General features: G+C 45.3%; 2 protein-coding genes across 3 annotated transcripts in view; one reads left to right on the forward strand and one right to left on the reverse strand.

Moving 5' to 3' along the window:
- LOC105894638 (SREBF chaperone) overlaps window positions 1-2219 on the forward strand; it is a 30653-nt gene extending 28434 nt beyond the window's left edge. Inside the window, exon 23 of the mRNA XM_031576396.2 lies at window positions 1-2219. This exon is cut by the window's left edge and continues 260 nt beyond it. The gene's annotated coding sequence lies outside the window, so the exon portion shown is untranslated.
- Window positions 2220-4348: 2129 nt separating this feature from the next.
- On the reverse strand, window positions 4349-19726 carry ptpn23a (protein tyrosine phosphatase, non-receptor type 23, a). Of its 2 annotated transcripts, none has more exons than XM_031576395.2 (25): window positions 19486-19726; window positions 18007-18081; window positions 16686-16813; window positions 16226-16302; window positions 15996-16045; window positions 15598-15729; window positions 15023-15103; window positions 14767-14898; window positions 14581-14628; window positions 14436-14492; window positions 14264-14322; window positions 14050-14129; window positions 13636-13750; window positions 13214-13279; window positions 12961-13106; window positions 12471-12776; window positions 11997-12151; window positions 11507-11658; window positions 11172-11351; window positions 8163-10986; window positions 6927-7111; window positions 6663-6767; window positions 6417-6555; window positions 6013-6126; window positions 4349-5719 (listed from the first exon to the last, which is right to left on the reverse strand). In XM_031576395.2, exons 1-25 carry the CDS (start codon window positions 19567-19569, stop codon window positions 5090-5092), a joined length of 6120 nt encoding a protein of 2039 aa, XP_031432255.1. In that variant the 5' UTR covers window positions 19570-19726; the 3' UTR covers window positions 4349-5089. The 2 variants fall into 2 exon arrangements, with proteins under 2 accessions (XP_031432255.1, XP_042565091.1); XM_042709157.1 differs by having other exon boundaries at window positions 19126-19577.
- Between the last annotated feature and the right edge of the window lie 2763 nt (window positions 19727-22489).

The raw sequence follows: 22489 nt of genomic DNA on the forward strand, positions 1-22489 counted from the left end.
AAGAAGAGAGGACAGATAGAGGGACCTCTCTCAGGCTGGACGACTGCTTCAGCCTGACTGCACTGATGACACTGTCTCTCACTCTCTTTTTTTTTTCAAATGTCTGTCTGTCTGTCTGTCTGTCTGCCTTTCTGCCTCTGTCTCTCTCAGCTGCAGTTTGAGCTTTCACTTTTTTTTTTTTTTTTTTTATCACATCAGATGTGACTATTCTCTTCTCCCCTCCATGGCCCCAATCATCCTTCTGTGCCACACAGGCAGGGGAGGGGAGACTGTGTGTAGCATTCTTCCACTGCTGTCCCGTCTCTGTACATAGATGTGCAGAGGCAGATAAATAGTCTGCAGTCTGTCCAAGGCAGAAGGACAGACTCCATCCTCTGCAGAGGGGCTCGCTCTATGGAGCATGACTGCCTTGGGTGGGGGCTCACAATTTTTTTTTTTTTGTTGTTTCTGCTGGCCTCTAGCTTTTTTTCAAAGCAGTTTTGTATATTTTGTCAGTTTTTTTTTTGGTAGAGCATGGACATCCTCCAGCAGAATGTGTTTCTACTCCTCAGAGGATGGTGCGAACGCTGCTGCTGCTGGAGGTCGTGCAGTGTAGGCCAGCCAGGGGTCTCATCAGAGTGGAGCAGCCTGCCCTTAGTGTGATGGACCCACGGCTGGGAATGGTTTGCAGCTGTACGCCCATGGGCAGCAGTCACTAGCACCAGGGTGAATGCGATAAAGGTGTGTGTGTGTGTGCTGATTGTGTGTGTTTGCCAGGGATGAATAAGAAGGTAATGGTGTTTGGTAAAAAATGAAATGCGAAGACACTGTTAATGAACAAAATCTAAAGGTATATGTTTGCGTGGTGTGTGTGTGTTGGATGTGATGGATTGAAAGATACTGTAATCATTGTTACCTCCAGGGGGGGTTGTTATTTCTTCTTTTTTTTAAATGGTTAAATCTATTATTTATTAGTGATGGATTTATAAACAATTTTAACACAATTTGTATGAAACTGCTAAACTTGACCCTTGCCTCTTGCATAATAATTGACGAGGTCAGAAGTGTTAATGTAAAAAATCTAATCCTTTAATTGATGAACGTAAACGTTTAATAATATGACAATGCATATAAAATGAATATCAACAGGAGCTGAGAGTTTAGATTACAGGTGAGTCAGGGTCTTTATCGTCGGTGGGTGGGTTACTTCTCGAACCATGTAGTTGTTCTCCTGGGAACCACGACCAGGCCCAGAGTCTTGATTCAGGAGGATATTTGTGCTGTTGACGTTCATCATCATAATATGTTTGTGTCGGTCACGATAAAGCTGATCTCTATATCATGATAGTGCTTACTTCTGTGCTTTGGTTGGTATAAAAGGTGTGGAGGCCTACCTAAACACTGGCTATCCAGCTAAAGGTGTGGAGGCCTACCTAAACACTGGCTATCCAGCTAAATCTTTAGACAGTGATTGTAGCTGTATTCAGGATTGGCCATTTTATTTTTTTCCATGTTTGTAGAAAGACTGGTCTTGATTTGCTTGCCAACAATGTTTTTAATGGCTGATTGGAAGGACAGGCCAGTCCAGTTCAACAGAGATTACAGAGATCAACTGTAGCAGTTGTAGTTCCAGGGGAATTGGTCTATCATGAAACCATAGACAGGGACCAGATGAGAGTTACTGTATTTAGTGTTTTTAGGTAAGCAACAGCATGCTTGAGGTTTCTGAGATGAGTGGACCAGGTGAAGCATAAGCCTTTTTATTCTTGTGTCTCGAGTGAAGTCCACGTGAGCCGACTGGTTCCTAGGAGGATGTTTTCTAGACGTTAAAGCAGACCCACCTGCTGAGGCCTAACCGCAGAAGGAGAATGTACAACTGCAGTCAATTCTGCAGTCACATAAACCCACATCCACGTATACACACTACCCATACAAAAGTCTCATTTAACATGCACACTCAAAACACTAACACATTCATTAACATTTGCACATTCAATCCAGATATGTAAGCGGAGACGTTAATACACTAATACAAAATCACACATATTCTCAAATGCCATTTGTCCACATTTCTTCTGGTCCTCAAAGGATCACAAAAGTAGTTATTTAAAGCACCTTTTAAAGCTATTTGAATGGTATCCATGGTTGTTTGGATGCTAAGTTGTGCAGAACAGCTTAGTGGACGGATGCAAGGTTTACTTATTTGGATTTGATTGGTTTGGAAAGCAAGAACACCCATACAAGCAAGTAGGAACGCACAGAACAGACAGCAAAGTCTATTGTAATTTATTAGCTTTTTTTCAATGTAAATAGTGACAGAGAAAGCTTTAGATATTTTTTTGTTTTGTTTTGTTTGTTTTTAGATTTTTTTTATTAGTATAAATTATTGTTTTTTTTTTTTTTTAAGGTTCTCCAAACCAGATAGTGATTTTGGTTGAAATGTGAATTGTGTCTTGGTAGGGGGGATGGGACAGTGGCACTTTTGTTTTCATGGTTTGTTTCCCTGATGGTCTCTTATATAGTGTTTGAGACCCTGACAGTCGAGTAACACGTAGTCAGCTTTAGCCTTACAGTTTTGCTATAAACAGCAACACCACCACCACCTGAAGCCAGCCAAGCCATAGCATTCCTCAGATGTTTTTGATTATTAGATTTGTAGCACTCAACCAGAATGCTGCCCTGCAGATAACTGGTTGGTGTGTGCTCAGTACCACATGACTGGTCTGTAATTGGTGCTGGGCTGACTGTTCAATTAAGTGGTCTGTAGAATGGGCTTGAATGAAATGTCTGGTAATCTGGCTATCCTGGCGTAATGGACCACCTGCATTTGGAGACATGAATTCACCCATAATCCAGTGCGGTGGGTTTGAATTTAAATCCTGCGCCCAATGTCATAGGCTCCTTGTGGGACAAATGTCCAATGCACTGTATAGAAGCTGTCAATGTAGGGGACCATGCCATTGTCACAGGCTGTGTTACTCGGCTATGTTTTCTCATTTTTCCTTTTCCTTGTTTGTGTGCAGGCGACAGTTGTGTGTATTACTTCGAGTGAACAGGATCCACACCCCTTTTTTTCTTGTCTAAAATCCCGGTGGCCATTTCAGGGGGTCTCCATGTGTGGCATCTGACTATCAGATGACCAGTCATGGTTTGTAGGCATGGCTCACTCAGGTTCAAGTAATACCCTTTAGTCAGTATTCACTGAATCCAATAAGATGGCCAAGGCTAGTTATGTGGATGGTCTGATGAGTAGTAGCTACAGCCACTCTCCACACGATTGGGACTGTATGCATTACAGTCCCAGTGAGTCCCAGTGATGCATTACTTGGATCATCTCATCACTTCGATATCAATTTTGGCCAAATGTGGGCATCATTTATGGTACATCAACCTTTGAGCTGTTGTACCTTTAATCATTTAGGTGTACAGTAGGTACATCTACCTTTTTCCAAGTTAGGGGAAAATTGGCAGCTTGACTGAAATATTGAGCCTATAACTTACTGCTGGCAAAATAATAATCGTAATCTTCTAAGATGAAGATTACTATATATATATATATATATATATAACCTTTTAAAAACCTGGAATTTATTTGTGGGGGAAAAAAGATACAAACAAAATGTTCCCAACTAATTAGAAGTTGTCACCTTCAACGGAAGTTGAAACAACCCAAGGAGAACTTTGATCGGACCTGACTGGCAGGAGACGTGTTCTCGTAACCAGGGTTGATTTTGTTGAGGATTTGAGGAGACAAGCACGGTTGCACTGCAGGCCTATCACGGTTGATGGAGAATGTTTCCCAGGAGAGGGACAGGGAGGGAGAGCGAGAGACTGGGTGTAAATATTTTTCTGCTGTGTGTGACTGAGGCTTGATCTGGCTCCCTCCCCACCCCATTGCTACAGAGTGGCAGGAGAACTTTAGAGGATGTAACTTATGCTCTCTACTATTTTTAACACAGGAAGAAGACTTTGTACTAATTTACAAATAAAAAAGGCTTTGATACCTTAACCTGTCTCAGTTGCCTCATTACCTCACAACGCACCCTTCAGAGAGTAGCAAACCATTCATGCAGTTTATTTTGGGAGCAAGTACACTGATTATTTCATAATGTTAATCTGCCATATAGGGAATATGTCTACATGAATGTGTGTATTGCTAGTGGCCTTTGATACAAACTATTCTGCAAATTCATTTTGAATAACAAGATGAATTTGGCTGTCCTTACTTGCCATTAAAATATACTTTTTATAACATGAATGAGATATATATATATATATGTGTGTGTGTGTGTGTGTGGTTTGTTGCAATAATATAAATCTGTCAGGATATCATTATCTAGAAAGAACATTGGACAACAAAACAAAAAGATACTTTTCAGGATTCAGATTTTAATTAAGATATTGATGTATATACACAATGTTAAAAGAAAGGCAAGAAAGAATCAACTCATTAGAATGCTATGCTATCTAGAAGTGCCGATTCAGTAAGTGTAAAAGTAGTACTTCAATCAGTCTAGGATTTCCAAGCCTTATCTCCAGCTACAGTTTGGCCCTAATGTTAATACAATATGATGGATACAGCATCACATTGCTATATCACTAAACGTGTGCAATAATCTTGACAACAGACAAGCCACAGAATAAGCAGCAAAGTGGAACCAGGCCCAGCAACAACGTGCCAATTCAGAAACCAATAAATTAGAAGGCCTCCTTTTCAAGTACATACTCTTTGCTAGCAAGCGTACTTCACCTTAAGCCTCATCATGTCAACCATCTTTCTTGGTGTTAAGACAGTGAATGAATTCAAGTCCATCAAAGCATCCAGCAGTGTGATGTGCATGCTAAGAAATCAGTCAGTTCTGGAATGCTGAACACGGTCTAACTGGGCTGGGGCTGGGGCTGGGGCTGCGGTCCTCCCCCCCCCCCCCCCCCTCAGATATAAATAAGCAGACGCACAGTGACACGGTCCCACAGGCACAGACAACGTCGGGGTGTCGAGATGACAGAAGATCTAGGAATTCCCTGGCATGATTCGATGGATAAAGAGAAGAAATGGAAGCGGAGTAGAACAGAGGGAGGAGGGGGGGAAGCGGGAGCTTCCCTCGACTTCTCAGGTCTTGCTGAGGGTCCAGAGAGGATCCAGGTTACTGAGGGGGTCGTCGCCCTGAGGCGCCCCCTGCAAACCCTGTCCCTCCTGGGGCTGGAGGAAGCTCTGCTTGTTGATTCGCGGTTTCCCCCGGCACGCTGCATCCAGCGTGAAGGCCTCGGCCGTCATGGAAGCCAGCAGGTCCAGAGATGAGGAGGTGGGGGGAGATGAGGAGGTGGGGGGAGGTGGAGGAGAAGCTGTTCCTGAAGGATCTAAGGGAGGTGCGGTGTGGTGATTGGACGTAGGAGATCCGGGGGAAGGCTCCACAAACCCATTGCCTTGGTGAGCAGGCGGCGAGGGGGACTGAGCTTTGGCCGGAGAGGAGGAGGAAGAGGAGATGGAGGGAGGGGGGCTGAAGGAGGAAGGCTGGGCGTCACTAGGGAAGGGGTCCTGTAGCGTGTCGTCTGTGCAATCTGGAGCTCCCTGGAGGGGGAGATCAGGTGGAGCGGAGGGGTACAGATCCAGGCTGGACTCCTGCTCCGAGTCACTTGCGCTCGGGGGCCGTATGCTGAGCTTGGCAATGGTGGCCTGGATGGAGCTGATGGGCAGGTCTCCGCCCAGGACGATGTCCTGCGACTCCTGTCTGGAATAGGACTGGTTGGACGAGAGGGAGACAGAGAGGGAAATTACAGGTGTTTGCCGAGGAGCAAATGATGTACTGATACCTTTGCAGCTTTCACTGTTAAAAGACAGTCAGACTTGAATGTCAGAATGTGAAAGATTTCTCAAGCCACAAATAATTTTTCCAAATTTAATTACAAGATATTCATAAAATAATATGGAACCAAATATTGGCAAACCACACACATTTTTCAACAGCACTTTAGAGTTAAGTCTTAAAATATAGTGCTCAGTAACTTTAAGAAAACCCAGGACAGTGTTTGTACCTTAATGGTGGCATTGTTGACAGTCTTACTGCATGGGACAGTAGAGCCCCCATGGCGCTGAAGGACTTGCTCTGCGTGCTTCAGGACGGCCTCATAACAGTACTTCAGGTGCAACTGCGAGAAAGATTCAGAATTGTGGACCATGTAGTAAGAACGACTACAAAATGAATCAAACTTGGCCTTTGACTCCAAAGTTGGCAAATGCCAAATGTTCTTGACAGTAGAAACCCTTCAACAATATTTCCACCTTACTCTCCCTGTATAAACTCATTGTTATAAAAAAATTAAAACATTTGATCGCAAAAAAAACTATTTCCACCTAAAACAAGTCTACTGACTGTCAGGAAAAGCTGGAGTGCCCTCACAGCCCGCTAATGGATACCTCTGACCTGAGACATACTGACCTTTTCTTGCAGCATATTCTTTCTTTGCTGCCTCATCTTCCTCACCATCAGGTTCAGGTCAGGGATGCCATTTCCAGCCTCGACTTCTTGCATTGCAGCATACAACAGGCAGAGGGCGCCAGTGCGGCATACACCAGAGCTAACAAACACGAGTAGGGTGAAAGGAGGTGAAATCCCTGCTTATCAACATCCTTTATCTTCTTTGATCCTCAGTTTGTAAGTTGCATAAGACTTATGGTTCTGTACCTGCAGTGCACCACAATGGGAGTGTGTAAAGGCCTCTGGTACGAGTAGTGACCATGGACCTCTTGGATGAAACGTATTACGTTACTCTTGCTGTCAGGCAGCCCGCTGGAAGGAAGGAAAGGAAGACATATGGTGTTAAGAAGGTAACGTTGTGTGTGTATGTTTTTGTGTATGTCTTTGTCTTTGTGTATGTCTTTGTGTGTTTATGTCTTTGTGTATGTCTTTGTGTTTGTGTTTATGTGTGAGTTTGGTGGAGCGACTCACAGTTCAGGCCAGGAGTTGAACTGCAGGTGGATGACGGTGCGCTTGAGGCTCTGGTCGCGGTACTGCAGGCTGATCATACGCTCTATGTGTGTGGGCGTGGTCTTCTGGGTGGTAAGGGTGAGTGTGATTGGTCCCTGAGAGACCTGCTTACCTCGCTCGGAGGGGAAATAACATGGCACCTTTTGCTGCAGATGACAAAAGAAAGAAGGAACGATATGGATGAAATCAATCTCATTTAGAAGTTGTAATTTAGTGATAGAGCACTTAAGTAAATTAGGAACTGTTGAGGTAAATCCATCAATTTAGTTGCAAATAAGCAGTGAAAACAAAGGAATAATCTAATTTTCATACTTTCACTACTCACATAACCACAGTTACGTCCGTAACCAGCGTTATGTTTCGTATCTCCTGACCGCCAGGACAGTCTATTTCTAGTAGATGATACCTAGCCAGTCTTACTGGCTGCAGTCTATTTGTCCCCTTAAACAAAGAAGACCAGTAGGCAATTTGAACCAAGAGAGGGGCCGTCAATTAGGGCACGATGACTAGAGACGCAGCCACATATGCCTTAAGTGTGGCTGGAGACTTCCTGGACTCAAACAGTGACTGTTGGAAAGCCAGCACTGAATCAATTGGACAGGACAGTGGATCCATGTGGGGATCCCAAGGGGAAAGGAATCAGTGTTTGTGGTGTAATAGTCCGTCACCGAGCTAGGCTCCAGGGAAGGTTGACTTGTGCTGGGCTGTAGCGAGCTTTTTACCGAGCTGGGCTCAAGGCAAGGCTGCTGTGTTTGTGCTTGGACTGTATGAAGCCTGTCACTGAGCTAGGGCTTATGCTCAAACTGTCTTGCCTGTTACTAAGCAAGTTCCGGGTTAGATAGGGTCTACTAAACACATAGATTGTCAAGTTTTATTATCCAAGGACAGCTAGTCGAAGAACAGCCCATAGAGGATGAAGTCATTTGTAGCTCTGTCGAAGTTACCGGGCTGCACGGTCAAAAGATTATCCAGTCTGATCAACAGTCAGGAGAGATAAGAGGAAGACTGTTGTGTGACAAAGATGTTTTTGGTACACAACCCTTGGTCTGCAGCTAGAGCAACAGAATAGCCACTACGAATTGACTCCTCTGGCGGTCAGGAGATATGAAACGTAATCTTAAATTCAAACTGAAGTAAATCAAACTTGTTTAACCATAATGCTAGGTAGTACATGAGTGGCATAACTAGTATCCCTACCTTCTCAAGTTCATGCTCAGATACAAGCATGACCACCACCGACACCTTCTGCTCGTACACCATGAGCCAGAAGTCAGCGGCTGTTCCTGTGAGCGGTGCCTGCGTGGCGATGAGCCGAGGGCAGTATGGGGACAGGTCCTCGATGAAACTAGCGTTGATGTAATCATCCTTGCCTGAGCGCAGGACCACGCGGTTTCGGTCGTAAGGCATGACATCTTGGTGTCGGTTCTTCATGGTGTAGCAGCGTGCGATGGCGATGGAGAGCTGCCTGGAATCCTTCTCCTGCTGGTCTTGGAGGTCCTTCCATCGGGCATCCAACTCGGATAGACCCCCTTTCCCAGTCGGGTGCTCTAGGGATTGCACTGTGGCTTTGTAACGCTCCAGCTCTGCAAGGAGTCGTGAAACCTGCTCCGGAGCCTGGTAGGGGTCCCCCTCAATGAGTCGAACGCCCTCAGTCTTCTTCCTCCTCTGGCCATCCTCTTCGGGGTCGGCTTTGGTGGGCAGAAGGACGTTGGCCGTGTCTTTGGTGACCCCGTGTTGGCTCTCGGGGCTGGAGGACAGCAGGTCGTCAGTGCTGGAGTTTTGTCGCTGGAACAGGGAGTCTGAGGCAGGGCCAGAGGAGGAGGAAGAAGAGGAGGTGGAGGAGGAGGGAGCCGGAGGCAGTGGACTTACGCCAACAGGAGTGAGGGAAGGGGACGGGCGCTGCGGGTTCAAGCCCAAGGACGAGGGGCCGGGCGAAGGCGACGGAGAGGGGGCTGGGGAGGGGAGGACGTTGGGTGTTTGGGCGACTACTGCCCCAGTCGACGGTTGGATCATGTTCTGAGGTGCTGGGCCAGAGCCCACTGTACCTGGGTGTTGCACAGGTCCAGGTGGCACATTTCCCCCATGAGAGGGAGCATAAGATGCGGGAGGAGGAGCCTGAGGCATCTGCTGGGGAGCTAGAGGCTGGGGAGTCATAGGCTGTGGAGTCAAAGGCTGTGGAGTCATAGGCTGAGGCTGTTGGGGGGCAACCGAAGGGCCCGGTTGCCGGATCATATAAGCAGTTCCGGGGTACCCAATAGGGCCTGTGTGGGGTGGCAGAGGCTGGTGGGGCATATGCATGGGCATGTTGAGGGGCATCTGAGGATGGGTCTGTGGCACAGCCTGGGGATGAGGGTGGCGCTGAGGTGGCAGAGCACTAGGGTGCATGGGAGGCTGGGAGGGCATTGAGGTCGGGGGCATTTGGACCTGAGGAGCCCTTGGCAGGTGTGTCTGCTGGAATGTGGGGAGGGTGGGGTGGGGAAAGGGCTGAGGTGGCACCTGAGCAGGATGAGGGTGGGGTGGCTGCTGGGAGCCAGGTGGCATTTGGGGGTGAGATGAAGGCGACACCTGCTTTGATACTGGGAGCATTTGTGAATGACATGCAGGGGGTGGCATTTGTGGATTAGAGGGTGGCATTCTTGGCTGGGATCCAGGTGGCATCTGCATATGAGGTCCCAGCTGCATTTGTTGAGAGGACAAGGGCATTTGAGGATGCTGAGAGGGCTGCATTTGTGGGTTGACAGTAGGTATGTATGGCTGGGAAGCTGGGGGCATTTGCTGTCTCACATGGGGTAAATATGGCATGGAGCCTGGAGGAATTGGCTGTGACGTGGGAGGCACCTGTGGATGGGGACCGTGAGGGGGTATCTGATTCTGTGGGAAGTTTGGAGGCCCAGGTTGCCTTTGCTGGGGCATGTAGTGTTGGTACTGGCCTTGAGGTTGTGGTGGCATCTGGGGCCCTGGCACTGGCCTGGGCCCTGGCTGCTGTGCAGGGGTATGGGCCTGGGGAAAGTGCTGCTGGGGATGCTGCTGCTGCTGGGATTGCTGCTGGGGATGCTGGTGCTGCTGGGGGTGCTGCTGCTGGGGGTGCTGCTGCTGGGGATGCTGCTGCTGGGGATGCTGATGCTGCTGCTGGGGGTGCTGCTGCTGCTGCTGGGGGTGCTGCTGCTGCTGCTGGGGATGCTGATGCTGGGGCTGCTGCTGCTGGGGATGCTGGGGCTGCTGCTGCTGGGGATGCTGGGGCTGCTGCTGCTGGGGATGCTGATGCTGCTGCTGGGGGTGCTGCTGCTGCTGGGGATGCTGATGCTGCTGCTGGGGGTGTTGATGCTGCTGCTGCTGCTGGGGATGCTGCTGCTGCTGGGGGTGCTGCTGCTGGGGGGGCATACCATGCTGCATGTACTGAGGGTAGGGGCTCATCTGTGGGGGCGCTACATACCCAGCGGGCACTGGCACTGGCTGGTGTAGAGTTGGTGCCTGTGGCAACGGGGGACCTGGAGTAGGTGGGTAGCTTGGAATGGGAGTTTGGATACTATCCACCGTAGTGGTGGATGGCCTGAATGGAGTTGGGGCTGGGGCAACAGGTGGCCCTGTCTGGGCCTGTGAGGGTTGGGGAGTGTAGTGTGGTGTAGGAAACTGGGGAAGCTGGTGGGGAAGGGGACCCGGGGGCATACTCTGAGGGAAGCCAGGGGCGGGGTGGCGAGAGATGCGGGCCAGGAGCTCAGGAGGGGGCAGATTGGGAGGGAAGCGCATGGGTGCGTACAACCCTGCTGGGGCCGCACCATGCCACTGCACGGAGGAGCTGGGGGCAGATGCTGGGACAGGAGGGTATGCCGAGGGGGGCAGGGCGTATTCAGGTGGAATACTTCGCAGCTCCTCTGGAAGATCTCCTCCCAAGGCCAGAATGGCGGCCGTCAGCTGTGCCAGCTCAGGGTCCTCAATGCTATTAGGGTCAATGTCCGAGGCCTTCTTTTGCGGTGGAGGCTTAGGAGCTGTGGGTCTTGGTGGGGCCTTCTTCTGGAGCTCTCTGAGGAGTTTAAATAGTGAAGGATAAAATTAAATTTCCAAATATATGGGTTAGTATTACTTTGACTACAGTAAAAACAATAGCAGAATATACATTTTAGGGCAGTAAAATTGTGAGTTTCCATTTCAGTTAAACTAATAATGGTTTGTTATAATGGTAATAATGGAATATCTTCTCCTCCTCACCTCTCCAGGATAGTTTGCCTCTCCTCCTCCCTGGCCTGGCACACAGCCTTGGCCTTCTCCAGCAGCCGGGAGGCCTTGCCCTCCAGGTCCTCATAGAACTCCTTCCCCTCTTGGGACTTCTTCATCAGGTCCTCATAGGCCTCATATGACGCCACCAATGTCTGCACTGTGCTGTTCCATCTGCAAGGGAAGGACAGAATGACTTCAGACTATTCTTTGAGGATCGTTTTCTTCTTAATGCCTAATGCAGCCAAATAAAGCCATTAAAGCCAATTACTGCAGATTTTAGCCAATTAAATGGTGAGCACAAATATAATTTTTCCACTAAAACTCACTTGTGTTCTGTCTCAGTGAGGGACTTCCGGGCTGTGGCAGACTGGACGTTGGCCTCAGTCAGGGCCTTCAGGATGTTCTCTTGAGCAGCGAGGTTCTGGTCTATGTACAACTTCACCTGGTCATACTTCTTAAGCTGCTCCTCAAACAGCCTCTGAGACACAAAGAGAGAGCGATGTTCAGACACACAAATAAAAGAATGACAGGTATACTGTTGGCAAACTATGAACTGGTATTTTGTGAGTGGTAAAAATGTAATATTAATGTATATGTGTATGTCCATATATTCCTGGAGTGAAAGTGGACTGCTAGCATGCCTGCATCTACTTGCATTAATTTACAAGGACCAAAAGAGGAATGAAGACTACCCAGCTAGGTAACAGGTCTCTTCAACTTCATCATCTGTTTGCATGTCCTTATTTGACATGAATCGTGTCCTATGGGATTAAATGAAGTGCAAGGAACAGACGAGAGCCAGGACAGAAGCATCACCTTCATCTCAGGGCGCTCTGTGGTGACCAGCGCAGAGGTGATGTCATCCTGCTGGACCAGGTCTCTCAGCTGCTTCTCCAGGGAACCACGCTGGTCTCGCATCTCCTGCACTTTACCCAGAATCCTCTTGATGCACTGGAGAGCCGCTGCATCCTCTGTGGTGAGAGCATGTGTATATACACCCGTGTCATGTACTTGGCAGGTGGGAATGTCTACTGATCTTACAGTTTTATTTACGCTGTTACCAGTACGCAGGAGTCAGGAACCATAAACATGCTTACATACGTATATAGCATAGTAGTGTATAGTTTACATATCTGACTGTTAAGACTACCATTAAGACTACATGGTATAGATTTCGCCTTCATACTAACTTATGCATACTCGGCCTGGCATAAAAGCACACACACACACACACACACACACACACACACACACACACACACACACACACACACACACACACACACACACCTTCACTGAGCTCTGGCCTGGGGAGCGCCTCTCTCAGGCTGTCCAGCGGCCCCCCCAGCAGCCTGAGGTGGCTGATGTGCAGGTTCATGGCGCGGTGGAGCTCGGTGTTGGTGAAGCTGGCCTTCTCGTGGTACTCCAGGTACTTCTCCTGGTCCCGGCGCAGCTCCCCCAGGCTTGGGGGCTGAGGAGGCACCGCCTGCTTCCCCGCAGCTTCTTGCAGGCTCCGCTCCTCCGCCTCGTCCTTGTCCAGAACGTCCTGGATCTCCCGCAGGGACGCCTCCACATCCGTGAACACACCCGACAGGGCTGGGGAGAGAGAGGACAGATTGAGGAGGTCAGTACAGGGCTGTGCACCATGAAGGAAGATGCAGAGTAGTGTCCAACAGAGTAAATAAATGCTTCTGTTGACCTGTACATTGTGCATGATCGCTAAGTATTGATTAAAGATGAGAAGAAAGGTAAGAAAACCAAAGAGAAAGAAAAGTCTCACCCTGCATGGACTGAATGAGGCTTTTCACCGTGTCTGGTCTGACACTCAGAGCAGCACATTTCTCCATGAGCACCGGAGGGATGTTGCTGTACATGTCCATGTTATCTATGGACTCTGGGTCCAGGCCCAGAGAGTCCATGTACTGCCTGGAGAGACACACAGACACAGACACAGACACAGACACAGTTCAGTTAGACATTTGCACAGGCCTTTGCAAAGAACACACTGAGTCAATTACACCCCAAATACTCACTCTAGTGCCTCGGTTTTGCCATCAACTTTTGCCATGACCTCCCGAAGCAGCTTGGCCTTCTCTTCACTACAAGTACAGAAGTAGGAGGAAGAGGAGGGAGAAGATCTCGTTAACACTGACTTGTGCTTCAATATTGTAAGCTGTGTATAACATGTATAACATATAATATGCAAAACATTGACTTCAATTTGATGTTATATTACTATATAAATGTATTTGATCAGTAAAATGTGCATTTAACAAATTACTACAATCAATGTGTATTCTCAGAGTTACAGAGCCTATCTATGCAAATCTCACACCGGGTCGTTGTATATGTTTACTGATAGCACAGAATGGTGAGTGGCCTTATGTGGGTTAAATCTGTGTGCAGAAGAGAGGGCTCTGCCTGAGACGAGCTGGCAGATGGTTGTGCCTCTCACCTGTAGAGCGAGGATGCCTCGTGGGCAGCCATTGGCACCAGTTTACCAAAGATGTCAGGACCGGTGACACTGGGGTCGGTCGGATTCACTGGCAGGGCCTTGACCAGTGGGGCACCTGTTTGAGACCAAGGGAGGGGGACATGCAGCATTCTTACTAAAGACTGAGGATGCCTGCTCAAAATCAGATCTGATTGTGCTTGTGTTGTAGACAGATGGGCTATATTGGGTTTGTCCTCAATACGTTTAAAACAACATCTGCCACTTTTGCAAGAAGTAATGGGATGTTCGTTTGGAGTAAATGGCCTTTCTCAGCAAGACAGAAATCATCTGAATCTAGAGATCGACACCCTTAATTAATAGAACCCTATTAAACAAGCACATTAATAGGTGTTAGTGCATTTTTTTGTATTTTACCTTTTACTGATGGGAGTGTTTCCAAAGACGGGACAGTCTCATGGTAAATGAAATCGTTGTCCTTCTTTGCAGAATTAAACCTATACAGGTAAAAAAGGAAAGATTGTAAATAGGTGCATGCGTCCGTCCGTGAGTGAGAGTGTGTGTGAGTGTGTGAGTGAGTGAGAGTGTGTGCGAGTGTGTGTTCACAGTTATGTCAGACACACACACTTACTTTCCTCCGATGACATCCAAAGTGAACTTCAGAGCCTCCTGCACACTATCTGGCTGACCCTAGTCGATTCAAGTAAAGAAGAATTTAGAGACAACAACATTACATTAACAATTTCCAATTATATTTCAGTTACACTATAAATGTAACTGACTTATGGTCTAAGAGAAGATACCTTTGCCAACTTCAAAGCTTCATTGAGTTTGTCCAGAGAGCTCTGCAAATAAGCCAACTGTTGGACAAAAGAATAAAAATACAAGTTCAAGGAATGAAATAGTTACAAAGGGTGAAGAAGTATGACATGTTTGGGCGGTGCATACCCGCTCTCCATACTTCTGCTGCTCCTCTGCCTGTTTCCCCATATGCAGCTGTGGACAGAGAGAGAGGAGGGGGGGAACATACGAGTCATTCAAGAGTCAGTCAAGCCAAGAGAACAACAGGCCCGCTGAATAGAGCCCTTTGGGTTATGTCTCCTATGTCTCCTCTGTGTCTCTTCAGGAACTCACATGAGCAATAGAGGCAAAGTAGTAGATCTTCATCTGCACCAACTTCTTCCAGTCTTTCTGGATCTTTCCCAACATGGAAGCTGTTTCAGAGTTCTCCAATGCTCGGCATGCCTCCTTGTAATAGTCCACTACCTAACACAGCATCATTTACACATTTTCAGAGAAAAAAAGATGAATGAAACATGTGGCAAAGTGAAATGGTTGATTTAGTACGAGGCCATTCCAGTGCTACAGCAGATTAAAGTAATTTAAGTACCTGGGCACTGATTCTAGCCACAAGGAAACTTTTCCTATTATCCAGCATGGATTTCTCCAGGAGACATTCTTGGGCCTGACCCTGAAACAAAGACAGAGGCAAGAGAGTGATACCGCAGCAGGTTACACATTAAACAGACTTGCTGAGCATGCCACTGTAAGTAGGTATCTAGGTCCTAAGGGCGACAGTGGTACAGTGGTAGAGAAGTCGTTTAGTAATCAGAAGGTTGCTAGTTCGATTCCCTGTCGAAGCGTCCTTGAACAAGACACTGAACCCCTAATTGCTCCTGATGTGTAGTGTGCCATCAGTGTAAATGTAAAATGTAAAATGTGTATACATTGTAAGTCGCACATATGTAAGTCGCTTTGGATAAAAGCGTCTGCTAAATGACTAAATGTAAAATGTAAATGTAGGTATGGCGCATTAGAGCAGTGTATGCGCGTTTGTGTCAAATATGAGTGTGTGTGCACACTTAAAAGTCCAGGAAGACAAAAGGTTTTCCCAAGTTTCAATCTGGTCTTTAATGCTTGTAGAAGTGAAATGTATGTTTAAGTGTGTGGGGCTGTAGTGTTTACCAGCATGAGATTGATGTTGAGGTTGAGGATCTGGTGGCTCATATCCACACTGAAGTTGTGGCTGAAGTGATCCCTGAGGTAGGAGAAGGCCCCGGCAGAACACTGGAAGTGTGTGCAGGACACCTTCATCCCCTGGACGGGAGAAGAGGGGGAGGGAAAAAAGAGCATGGAAATGATTCAAATGGATGAGAGGATGATAGAGGAGTAAAAGATAAAAATTATGAAGAAAAAAATGTGAAGAATAAACAAAGGCAATGGCAGGACTCAGCAACGGCAAGCTAGATGGGAAACACGTTTACGACCATGAAGCTACATGCACAGATAATAATGCAGACAGACACAGTTCACTGGAAATCAGATCAAGATTGCCTGTTTTAAGGCCCCAGGCTCCCACACACCTCCTCAGACACCCTGTTGTCCATGGCTCCCAACATGGAGTGCAGCGCTCCTAAACAGATACACATTTAACATCAGGAAATGGCTGGCCTGGGACAAGTCTGGTTGAAGACAGTCAACAGTCACACAGCAGACCCATATGCTGATGAATCCTGTTCTACACAGAGGCTATTGTACTCTCATAATGCGCTCTGTCTAGGGGAATTGGCTTGTGATGCACAGTGGTACTCACCCAAGTTATAGAGGATGCAGGCTTGTTCATAGCTAATGTCATCATGGGCGACTGTCTTTCCAGAGAAAATCTCAGTCCTGTGAATAAGGAGGAAAAGAAAATGGCAGTGTGTAAGGGATTACAGTGAATTCAAATGGGGTTCACAGAGGTCAAAGATTCAGGTGCAGGAACTGAAAATATCTGAGATTGAGCTTTACCCAAGCTATATGTAAGAGGAATTCACCCATCTAACTCTGCTTTCAAAAATAGTGCTGCTATTAAATTCAGACATTTCAAAACAAGCTTCCAAGGCAGGGCATCATGCTTTTCAAATAACAAAACAGCTAAATTAATTCATACTTGTAATCAACATTTCCAAGTAATCCGATTTAACCTTGGAACTTTAAACAGCCTCAAGACACATCAAAATCACTCACAATGTCCAAGTTTGGGACTTTTTGATAGGCACTGTGCCACTCACCAAGAGATGGGAACGGCTGCCTCCTGCCCCGGTCCCATGGGCACGCGACTCTGCAAGTAATGAAGCTGCCCAAAGTACTTCCGCAGTATGCTGCATCCCTCAAAATCTCGGGTCACATTCACAGCTCCCTACCAAACACACACATGCTGGGTATGAAAAAGTTTTCACACTTGGTGCAAAGACAAGGCCCTTGGCAGAGCTTGATTATATAATGCTAATTAGGCCTAATTAGCTTGTATTTAAGACATTGGTTTTATGTTTATGGATCATTCTCACAAAACTGTCCCCTATTACCTAATAATATACACTCACCTTTACAAGTACCAAAAACGGTCCTCTTTTTCAAATAATCTTAACTATCTTGTAGCTATTGTTGGGGATTATTTAACAGGTCGTTTCACAACATTTTGCAGTAGTTGCTGGTAGTTCAACTATATTCATATTTGCATAGTGACTATGACGTAGTTACTGTTTTAGCATTTTTGTGTAGTTAACTACTGAAACTACAAACTATTTTGGGCCATAAAAGGAAAGGAAAGACTTTTTTTTTTAAATGTTATCATTGCTTCTCTACTGTGATTGAACCCCCTTTGACCAGTCGCACCCCTTTTGTCTCTTATCCTGGTCGCTGTGAAGGCATAACCAGGCAATGCATTCAGGCAGCCAGGCAGCCACCACCACACACTTGACCTTTGTGTAGTGCATGTGCACAAGGGTAGGCGTTGCTCAGTGCTCACACAGCGACAACGTCAATATGGATAAACCTCCCGAATCTCAGCCGGAGGAAGAATAACCATGGCCATACTTCCAAATAGGCCTACATACCACTGACTAGCTCCACCGACAAAACTTACGATGTAACTTGTGAGCTATGAAAGCCGAGAGTACACTCTCTACTGCAAAGACGTGAAACACAAATCTAATCAATTTTATTTTTTGATTTATGCATGACCTGTGAACAAGTAGGAACTTTTTGCAATAAACTCAGCTAAGTGGCTTTTTTGCTGGCATGTGACTTTTTTGTATTATATTGTGTTATAATTTCACATGTAAATTTGTCAATTTGATCTCTTTTTTTAAAAATTTTTTACAAAGTAGTTTGAACTTCTTTCTACTGTCTAAGTAGCTTTAGTTAACCAAACTAGAATTCTCCCTAGGGTAGCTTTGTTGTAGTTCAACTTCTTCTACTGTGAAGCTGTCAAAGTAACTTTCCCAACACTGCTTGTAGCTATCCAATGTATGATGACTCCATGCCATTCTGATGAGAAAAATAAAAACATGTCTCTCTGTTGCCATATTCTTTTTTCGTCAAAGGACATACCTGCCGCAGTTGCTCCAGTTTCTTCAGCTGCTCATTGTAGCTGTCTGGATCCTCTCCATAGTTCTTCAAAATGAACTACAGCAGAGAAGAGATGCCTTACCACACAAACAGAACTGTTTTCATTCATTCATTTCAAATTGGTCAAGACAAGGCCCCGATTGAGTACAGGCTATTTTGTAAACTTTATGGTATTAGTAATATTTAGGCCTACATATATATATATAGCTATTATAATAAAAGCATATTACTGCCCTATGTGAACCCCACGGCCCTAATGCCTCTTTCCCTCTAGATCCAGTCGTCCTTGGCCTTCTTATGACAGCTAAGCTATCTCCTCTTACCTTGCTGTAGCTTCTCAATAATGATGTAAACAAATCACTCAAGTGAGATTTATTCAGACTACTGCTAGACTATCCAACCAGGCAGAGAAAGAAAGCCTCTCCTTGCACTAGCACAAAATTAAGATTAAGATTTGGGGATTCCCAGGAACAACAGAATCATTCAAGACAACTGGTCAGGAGCCGACAACAACCAATTTCAGTCTGACAATATAATTTGTGCACGCATGATTCAGACGTAATTTCCCACCAAATACTCTTGCATTTTTATTGTGTAGGTGGGGAGTGGAAAAGTTATGATATGAACATATGCAGCGAAGTACTCGAAAGCACCGAGCCAAGACGGTCAAAGGGCCTACTTTATCTGGAAAGGTGGAGCCAAAGGTGGGAAGTGGGTCATTTGACAGTACGTAAGACAAATATTCCCGACGGAAACACCCTCTGTCTGACTTATTTCCTTCACTCATGATAGAGAGAGTCAGTCTACAGGTCAGGACTAATGATTGTAGCCTGCCATCATCAGAAAATCACTGTAGCCTGCCATCATCAGAAAATCACTGTAGCCTACTCCTAAAACAAGGTCACACACACAGTAAGATTTCATTCTGTAAACTGCTGTAACTGTGTGTCCCAAAAGCTATTTGGGTTTTCTCAATACAGCACTGAATACATGATTCGATCCCCGCCAAACAATATTTGTGAGTGTTGTCAAGCTGTGGCAGTGAGTTACCAACCATAGGTGTGTTGCAGAAAACAATCCGCTTAATAAATATATACGTACGTGATACACGTTTCCCCCGGACTTCAGGTAGCCTACTAGGATAACTTGTCATAGCTAGCTAGCCTACTTTTCCACTGAAACTGTCTGGTAGGTTTGAGCTAGGCATACAGACTGCCTGTTAGAAGATTAGCTGTGACAGCGCAATTTACATTAGCTGTTAGCAGTTGACAGGGCAAGTTAGCAATCTTTGATTAGGAACTGAGAACTGCATGCTGGTGTAGCTACAAAACATACCTAGTTGCTTTATTTTTCTGCCTGACAGTTCTTTCCTTCAATTCGCTCTACAAAGTAAAATCCATCATTTGTTTTATCATGTGGTTTAACTCATCCTCCTCCTCCTCCTCCTCCTCTTAACGTTACCTGCTTCACAGACATGCTAAACTGGAACTCCCCAGCTTCTTTCAAATCCAGCCATATCATCGGCATTCGTGGTACCGCCTCCATAGCAGCCAGCCACCCTGCCGGGCTAAGGCGTCAATATCCTCGAATCCAATAGTGTTTCGGTCCCAGTGAAAAACAAGAACAACCCAGAAAATATTTTTTTAATTTTATGCCACACACGACTGTGTCATGTCCCCATTTACACCCGACAGGAAGCTAAGAATGTTTAGGAGATTACGTCATTGGAAACATCCCTTCAGAGGATTGTGGGAAATGTGGTGTTTCACAATCGTGAGGCTGATAGTTTCATTCACATTGTGAATGTACACAGGTGATTTCAAAGATTTTAAATGTGCGTCAGTGTGGAGAAGGATATGATTGTAGGCCCTGTGTTGCACTAGTTGTGAATTCTACCTTGTCCTCTAAAATTAGGTTTGACACAGTACTGGCCTATGTTGAGTAGGTTTATGCTTTTTTCTAAACAACTTTTAGAATTTTGTGCACATCAAGTTTTATTATACACACTTCCACAGTCATTCAGAGCCTCAGTATTTGGTCACACAGTCTAAAAATGATGATGGAAGAGTAACAGTAGACTAGAATATGCCAAATTGGAAAAATACTGGGTAGGGTTCAGATTAAATACCCATAATTCCTACACAGTATAAACTGAAAGATTTGCACATATGGTTATGTAAAGGAACATGTGTATAATATTCAGTACAACATATAATTAGTAGTGAAGAGTCAGAGTTAAGACTACACATTTAACCTAATGTGTAACTGCAAACCACCTCAAACCTAAGAACAGTTAAAACATAGTTGCATGTATGTTACTACAAATAGGCATCCCTCCAGGATTTTTTGATTTTGCAAATTCACGCAAATTGCATTATTTGCGTTCGCTTTTATAATTAAATTCAAAATCACCACAAATTGTTACCACAATTTTGACATTTCCCACAACATAGCGATACTAAGTCATTTTGGCAGTAAGTATCTCAACAAACCCTCACAAGATCCGAGTGGGACTGATTTAGGGTCATTATTAAATGAAACAAGACAGATGAACCACCTCTAGTCATTTGCCTGTGTGGGACGTTTTTTCAGTTAAGTCAGTGGAGGGTGAACCTACACACATGCGCGCAGATGGAAGCTAAAGCATGACTAAAGTTTTTTAATGTTGATGTACATCATAATTTCAATTATCAATCAATCATTTTTTAAACATTACATTTCTGTTTTTATATGCATTTCTAGGAGGGCAGAGGTTTCCGGTTTGAGTCCCACTGTTGGCAGAAATTGAGGTTTGCATTATTTAATGCAAACAATTTAGTTTTTAAAAATTAACTTTTATTAACTTTATATTAGTGAGATATGGATAATTATACATTGAATATTTCAATACATATATGCATTTATGAGAGAAGAGTTGACCCCAAGGTTCCCGGTTCGAGTCCCACTGTTAGCAGAAATTTAGGTGTGCATTATTTACTGCAAAGCTCAATTTTATAAGTGGAAATCAAAATTTGTTTGCATATTACTTTTTATTTACCTTTTATTAGTGAAGTATTGATACATCTACATTGAATATTTCAATGCAAGTTCATGTACAGTAACTCGAATATTTGTGTTCGAGTTAATACATCCTTCTATTCACAAAACACAAAAGAACAAAGGAGAAATATACATTTTTGTAAACAAACTTTTATTCGAAATAACCAATTAAACTACAACAACAACTATAGCATAATATATATATATCATATAATAATATATAACAGAAAACATATACAGAATATACAAAATTGTGAAATTGTGGGAGGGGAAGGGTTTGAGGGGCACTAACCCAGTGTCCATGCCTCTGGGAGGGGGGAACAATTTATTCATTTATTTTTCATGCATTTTTTTTATATCCTCCAACCACTGCTCCTTGGGAACAGCCTCTACAGAGGGGCAGTATATAATGCCCTTGTACTGGCTGTGTTCCTCAGCTCTACCAGATACTCTGCCATGCTGTCAACTCGGTCCATGCCTGGCATGCCAGAGTCATCCACAGCTTGAGAAAGAAATAAGCGACACATTTTGAAAACAGAGATGTTTATGAGACAATTATGAATTTACATACCCCAGACTCATCAGGAGAGGCTGGGACACCTGGCTGCAGCATGGTGGAAGCAGAAGTCAGGGTTTGCCCCCCCAGTTCCTGCAGCAGCCGCTCAATAAGGCTGATGGCGGCCTCCACACCGCATGTCCTCCTGCGCGATACTGGCTCAGATCCTTCTTACTTATTCTCCTGTCCACCAGAAGATCAGTAAGGGCTAGCACACCCTCCTGCCTGAGCTGCTCCCTCATCATCTGTCGCAACAGAGCGAGGTCCCCTGCATCCCACTCATCACCCAAAGAGCTGTCCCCCTATGGCCAGTCAGCTCCACAGTGATGTTTAATATTACGCACTTTTTTTCCTACATTATCTACAGCAGTAAGTGTATGTAGATTAAATACACAGCACACATTTATAATAACTGCTTATACTTTAAATCAATGTTATTAGCTAACTAACTAGACAGGGCCCCGTTCGTCGTAAGGGCTTAAGTTAAGTCGATCAATTGTCCTATTAGCCAGTTTGAATTACCGAGATGATTGAGGACAGGATATATCGGGTCGTCAACGGCTGATCCGCGGTCTAACCATGTCGTTAATTTGAACCAGGCTAAACTTATCAGGGCAAGTGCAAGTGTCCTACTTCAAAAGGGGGCAGGGTCGATCAACAAAACCATGATTTTTTTAACGGTACAATGGTACTAAACTCAAAGAAAGAGCCTCTTTTTTTTTCTCCGCTGCCAAGAATACAAGAATACAAGACCAGAATCATGGCAAAATTCAACACCGCCACCGCTGCGAGAGCAAGACAAGAAGCTGTGTATAGGGCTATACGGCGATATCTATGTATGATTAGATTACAGCAAGTGTGATCTGGTAC

Source organism: Clupea harengus, chromosome 11 (assembly GCF_900700415.2).
Source record: "Clupea harengus chromosome 11, Ch_v2.0.2, whole genome shotgun sequence".
Lineage (NCBI taxonomy): Eukaryota > Metazoa > Chordata > Actinopteri > Clupeiformes > Clupeidae > Clupea > Clupea harengus.

Bases quoted from the DNA above. Each gene is read 5' to 3' on its own strand.
- ptpn23a (XM_031576395.2), bottom strand. From the start codon at position 19,569: ATGGAGGCGGTACCACGAATGCCGATGATATGGCTGGATTTGAAAGAA. The intron at 16,303-16,685 runs GTGAGTGGCACA...CCTTATTCACAG, and splicing joins GCAGCCGTTCCCATCTCTTG to GACTGAGATTTTCTCTGGAA. The intron at 6,768-6,926 runs GTGAGTCGCTCC...CCTTCCTTCCAG, and splicing joins TTCAACTCCTGGCCTGAACT to CGGGCTGCCTGACAGCAAGA.